Source organism: Mesitornis unicolor, unplaced genomic scaffold (assembly GCF_000695765.1).
Source record: "Mesitornis unicolor isolate BGI_N332 unplaced genomic scaffold, ASM69576v1 scaffold39499, whole genome shotgun sequence".
In the NCBI taxonomy this organism is placed as follows: domain Eukaryota; kingdom Metazoa; phylum Chordata; class Aves; order Mesitornithiformes; family Mesitornithidae; genus Mesitornis; species Mesitornis unicolor.
Window position 1 is genome coordinate 31,622 of NW_010206003.1, and position 6,482 is coordinate 38,103.

At 47.3% G+C, this 6,482-nt stretch overlaps 1 protein-coding gene across 1 annotated transcript in view; it reads right to left on the reverse strand.

The window, feature by feature from the left end:
* The window catches only part of LOC104546262, a gene marked incomplete at its 5' end in the record, with an annotated part of 14,197 nt that extends 9,124 nt beyond the window's left edge, over positions 1 to 5,073 (reverse strand). The window contains 1 exon segment of the mRNA XM_010191611.1: positions 4,917 to 5,073. Within this exon segment, the coding sequence (XP_010189913.1) occupies positions 4,917 to 5,073 (157 nt within the window).
* Between the last annotated feature and the right edge of the window lie 1,409 nt (positions 5,074 to 6,482).

Consider the following 6,482-nt stretch of genomic DNA (forward strand, 5'->3'; position numbering starts at 1 on the left):
GAGCAGCTGGGAGAAACCTTCTGCAGGCAGAGTGGAGCAGGCAAAGAGTGACGGACAGAGACAGGTAGCCAGAGGCAGGTTTGCAGAGAGGAGCACCCAGAGAAGACCGAGAAAAAGCCAGAGCCAGCTGTGAGAGACGGCAGGAGACAGAGACTTTCCAGAGGAAGCTGTGCAGAGTTTGCTGACAAGTAGGCAGGCACCAAAAAATTACTGGATTAAGTGAAGGAAGAGAGCAATATTGTTTCCAAATAATTTATTTTTATATTATTATAGATTATTTATATATTTTTATTTTCTTTCTCTATAAAATGGCCTTTTGCTTTAAGAAAACACTTCGGACATGGGAAGTCCCTTTGATACTCTCAGGAGAGCTCAGAGCAAAGCTGCATGTGGATGTAGCTCATCGGTGGATGTGCAAGGGTATTCAGTGCCCTTGCTGCATGAGGCAGAGGCTCAGAAATCGCTGAGCTCTGTTTTGCCTCATGCCTGCAAGGCAGCTGTGGAGATCTTGTAACAGCCATTTTGGACAGGAGCATCTTTCTTCCCTGTCACTCCATCCTTGAGAGCACCATATCTTTCCTCCTGAACTCTTCTCATCTTGCCCATTCTCTCCCATGTCACTACCCTGAGGGCTGTGCACCGCATGTCAGATAGCTAAGCTACAGGCAGAAAAGGACCTGGGAGTGCTGTGGTTGACAGTGACTGAACATGAGCCAGCAGTGTGCCCAGGTGGCCAAGGAAGCCAACAGCATCCTGGCCTGCATCAGAAATAGTGTGGACAGCAGGAGCAGGGAAGTGATCGTGCCCCTGAACGCGGCACTGGTGAGGCTGTAACCCAATTACTGTGTTTGGTTTTGGACCCCTCACCACAAGAAGGACATTGAGGCACTGGAGCATTCCCAGAGAAGGGCAATGAAGCTGGTGAAGAGTCTGGAGCACAAGAATTATGAGGAGCAGCTGAGGGAACTGGGATTGTTTAGTTTGGAGAAGAACCTCCTGAAAGGAGGTTGTAGTGTTGGAGTGGGTGTAGTGTTGTAGTGTAGGAGGTGAGTGTTGGTTATTCTCTCAAATAACTAGCGACAGGACTAGAGGAAATGGCTACAAGTTGTGCCAGGGGAGGTTTAGATTGGATACTGGGAAAAACTTCTCTACTGAAAGGGTGGTCAAGCATTGGAACAGGCTGCCCAGGGAGGTGGTGGAGTCACCATCCCTGGAGGTGTTCAAAAAATGCGTAGATGTGGCACTTCAGGACATGGTTTAGTGGGCACGGTGGTGTTGGGTTGACAGTTGGACTTGAAGATCTTAGAGGTCTTTTCCAGCCTTAACAATTCTATGATTAATTTCACCGATCACCCAGGCCAACTGCTGCCCAAGTCATGACCTGTGAAGGGGGACTGGCTGTGCTGAGGCGCAGCCTGCTTCCCTCACTGCCCAGAGATGCTTGGAGCAGGAGGAAAGCAGAAGTCTCTCTAAAACACGTTATTCTGACCTGGCCTGTAAGCAGGAAACACTGAGCCCTCCTCCCTCCTTCCCCTGTTCTTGTGCTCCATTCCTCATGGCACTCAGCAACAGCATCACAGTTTCAGCTCAGATGACTGCATTTGTCAGGTCAGTGACACTGCTATCATACAAAGCATGTGCCTACACACTCAGCTTTAAAGTAACATGACCACAAGCATGTTCTAGGCACTCTGCTGGAGGACAGCACGAGATGGAGATAGATAAAAACCCATCTGAGTTAACATGCCTATGGTTGATATACTAAAGGTGATCTTTCAGCACATCCTTGCAGGCTCACTGTACATAGAGAATATTTAGCTGCAGTCTTACATGGTCACCATCAAAGAAACACTGGGAACTACAGCAACATGAAAGAGGTTCCTCCCCCTCCTCAGAGCTATAACTACAGCCTACAGCTACAGCAGATGATCCCAGGAGTGGAAACTGGCAAATGACACAGATGTGTGAGGCAATGGAGAAGTAAACGTTGACCTCTCACATGGTGACCCAACGCAGGGTCCTAACTCACCCTCTCCTAAGGGGACACAGCAGTCCTGTTGTACCCCATGTTCTCTTACAGTTCAACCAAGCAGTGACTTGCCAGTTCTTTGCTGCTCCTCCACATACGTGAGCACCGTAGGTTGATGCTGCAAACTTCGTTTACCCACCTGGTACTTCCAGGCAGTCCTGTCCACACTTCCCCAAAGCTAGGGCTTTATTCTAAATAGTCCAGCAATCCTCCAGGCCAATGCTCTCTTATTCTAGGCCAAAGAGCAAAAAGGAGTTGTTGGTGTTGGTTGCTGCTATGGGAATGGCACATCCTTGCTCTTCAATCACGTTGTCTGTGCAACATTTGCCTGTTTCCTGGCTAGGGGACTGAAAAGCTATTGGTGGTTATAAGCCTCATGCCTTAAGTGAGCATAAGATTAAAGGCATCGTGTACTCAGCTTATTTTCTACCATGTGATTCTGTTTAATCAACTTCTCCTTCACTACTCTGATAAGTGCCTGCTTGGAGACTTGCCACTAACCTTTATTTCCCTGCAAAATCCCCCCAAAGAACGTATTTGTCAAGGATTAAAGCTTGAAGGATAAATTATTCCTTCCCATACACCTAAGAACTGTTCTGCCTGGCTGACCTTCGCAGCAAAGCACCAAAGTGTCAGGAGGATGAAGCAGGCAGAGACAGGTTAAGTTGTTCAGTGCTGGTGAAAAGCACTGCAGAGAGGACCAGTCATGTCCAAGGCTTCCAAGGACATGAGGACAGGGAACCACAGAGTCTCACAAGGCCTCAGGAAAGAGGCCACCAAATCTGGCAGGGCTGAGTAGGTTTGCCAGTGCTGCTTCACTGCAGCAAGATTTGCTTGATAGACTTGTTAAACAAGGAATGCTTTTTCCATGAGATGGTGGAGAGCAGCTTGCTTCTGTTTGGCCTCTCCTGCCTTCATCAGAGAGAACAAGTGAGTCTCGTACATTTTCTACTCTCCACATTTACAACATCACAGTCACAAGGAAATTAACTTCTGAGTCATGGCCATCACTCCAAACTCCTGTTTCCAGGGGAGGGGAGTAACCGGAGTCACCTTACTCCATCTTGAAATAAGAGATTCAACTAACCTTCAGGTCTTACTCTAATTTCTCTGCATTTGGTTTTGAAAATTGCACCACTGAACAGAGGTTGGTTTATTCTGGAGTACAGTCTCCCTTTTATTTCAGAGATCAAACCAGCTAGAGGGATGTGAAAGGCACGTTTCAAAGAGCTGTACAAAGGATTTTAGCAAGCTATGATACTGCTGTGAGTTTTCTGCTATCTGATACTGCAAACCTCATAGACACAGCGTGGTCTATCTACTGCCATGGCATGCACATCACTCCCCTTCATCTGCTTAGTGGAACACCAGCAATCTCAAGGGAAAGAATGCCAGATACATCTATTTTTTTCAAGTTAAAGTTTAACAAGAAAAATAAAGGTGCCTTGGCTGTATTTGCTTTCTTAGCTGTTCACTTAGCCAGAGCCATGCTGCAGGATCTAGTCGATGCAGTAAGATGATTAGGTGACTGCAGTTACATTTCTTGGTTTGGGTTGGGTTTTTTTCCTATTCTAGCATCTGAAACAGGAACAGGGCTTATGTAGTGTCTGTTAATAGCAGCAGCAGAGGTACAGCCACAGCAGTTATCTAATCCAGTACCATTTCCTGGGTTTCTTTTCCTTCCGAGGGTCAACAGCTGAGTGTAACTTTCCTCGAGTTTACAGTATTATCACTGCTTTCATTGTCTGCTCCATGGCACAAATCAGGATCACTAACAAGAGGAACAACTGCCATCTTGGTTTCAAAACTAGGTAATAGGGAAAACACTGGTTCCACGTGAACTTAAGGAAACTTTTTTTACTGTGAGGGTGACAGAGCACTGGCCCAGGCTGCCCAGAGAGGTTGTGGAGTCTCCTTCTCTGGAGACATTCAAAACCCGCCTGGACGCGTTCCTGTGTGACCTGGTCTGAGTGATCCTGCTCTGGCAGGGGTTGGACTGGATGATCTTGGGGATTGGACTAGATGATCTTTTGAGGTCCCTTCCAATCCCTAGCATTCTGTGATTCTGTGATCTTTCGAGGTCCCTTCCAACTCCTAGCATTCTGTGATTCTGTGAAAACCATAACCTCTATAGTTTTTTTGCTATACTTACAGTCCTTGTATTCTCAGCTTAATCACATGGATCACCTCATCTCAGAGACAACTTGGCACAGAGAACAAAGTCTCTCTCAAGTGTCTGAAGATCCAGTGCAACCCAGGGGTTGCTGAGAGCACAGGCAGTGGCATTAAATTTCTGCTGTGCAATGACCTGCTTGCCTTGTCACATGATATCGTTTAACCGTTTTCCTCCTCTCACATCTTTTATCCTCATTCTTTTCAAGTTTGTTTTGTTTTGTTTTACTTTTCTGTATCTCCAACTCTTCCTCCATACCACTGCATTCAACACAAATTTACACAGCCCATCTAAGGCTGTTTAACAGGTACCACTTCAGAAGCTTCGCCACCACTACTATTGCCTCCATAAAAAGAACTGGGTTTGGCCATGGTCAGGGCTGACTGATCAGAGCAGCCCAAAGGTATGCATGTGCCAGACAGATGCGTCAGAGAAGAATCTGTCCACATCATCTGTTGGTCATCATGGGAACATCCTGCTATGGCACACACAGTTCCATCAGAGAGAGCGCAGGAATCACCATAACTTCATGTGAACCTCTATTTTGGTCAGATTTGTTCCTAAATAGTCTCAAGGCAGTGGAAAAGCTAACTTCAAAATGTTATGGAATCAACTGAAGGTCTTAAGTGTTCTTAGCTCCCTTTCTGTGGGGCTTTTAAGCTGTTTGGGAACTTTGCTTTATTGTCATGAAAGGTTTCACCTGAGAAGCCCTACAGCTCCACACATCTGTGCACTTGGCAGCAGTGCCTTCGATGAACTTTTCTGGCTGCTCTTTAAGTCTGAGCAGCTTCTCCTTCTTGTGTCACAGCATGGTTTTTTCCTTGTACTCCTCCTTCAGAAAGACTGTGATGATGTGATACTTCCAGCCTACCTCCAAGGGCAGGCATTCCAGTGTGGCATACTTTCAAGGTGACCTGTATTCCCTCTTGATTCCTCACTTTGGGAAAGGGTACCCCCCTTTTTGTTTCACCAATGCGCCACTCCATCTCTCAGACGATATTGCTCCAACAGTCCTACTGACAATGTAGCAGAGGGAACAGAGCTTGAAAGGACTAGCATTGACCTTGCAGCAAAGAAAGGCTGAGTGTGTTAGTGTAACAAATGCCCCTGGAGACACCAGTGTGACAACCCCATCATGGGCCCCAGCTGGAGCTGCTTGGCAGCACTGGCTGTGAAGTGCCCCAGGAGATAGCATCACCCATCACCTGCCAAGCTTTCAGTGAGTCAACACCCTGCTTGGCCACAAAGCTCCTTTGGATGGCTCCTTCTCAGGAGGAATAAAGTCCTGTCCTGGGACAGATCACAGACAGAACCAATGAACCTGCAGGGTGCATCTGACAGATAAATCCTGCACGTCTCTGTAACACCATGAGCCACTCTGCTCCCCTCTTACAGCAGGAAAAGGAGCCCATGGGGGTTATAACCAAGCAACACCAATGCTTAGCTTGAGTTAGCTGATGTTCAGGACCAGGTAGTTTCCCATGCCCTGAGTACACATCATGAACCAAGCACTCCCGTGCCTTTAGGTCATGCAGAGCTGATCTTGCTCAACACCTATGCTGGCATACATGCACAGCAAGCACTATTAGCCTTGTGAGTAGCAGGCATGAACTAAGCACAGCCTCCAACCCTGCTCCATACCTGGCTCAGACACACACAGTTCTCAGAGGCAAACCTGAGCCAGGAAAACCTACCTAGCACCCCATGAGATCTGGGATGGACAAAGCCATAGTGAGCCCACTTTACAGCCTGGCAGGTTCACTCCTCCAGATTCCTACTCTGCATAGACAGAACACCAGCACTAACTGCAGAAAATGGTCACAATATAGCTACAAGAGAATTTATTATTCCTCAGGGCAGGGGATGCAGAAAAGGTCAAGACTGTCACTTGAAGCTCAGCCCCAGCAAAGGGTCTAACATCAATTACAACTTCCCAGTGCCAGCTCCAGGCCATTCTCTTCTGGCTTCCAGCTGACATAGGTACACCCCAGCACAACCCCACCAATGCTCAGTTGATTGCTAGACATACCTTTGTGAGCCAGACCAGTAGTGCCAGCCTAGAGATCTGTCTCCAGCCATGATCAGCGGCAAGTAATTTTGGAAAGAACAGACACAGATAAAACAAGTCTGCAGTGGGGAGGTGATGAACTACATCTCAGGCCATCTAAAACTGTCTTGATCCTCTGCACTTGTTTTATGAAGGCAGAGAGGGCAGTGCAAAAACTGCAGGGGGCATGTCGGGTTAGGTGAACATGAGAACTGAGAGAGAGAAGGCAGCAC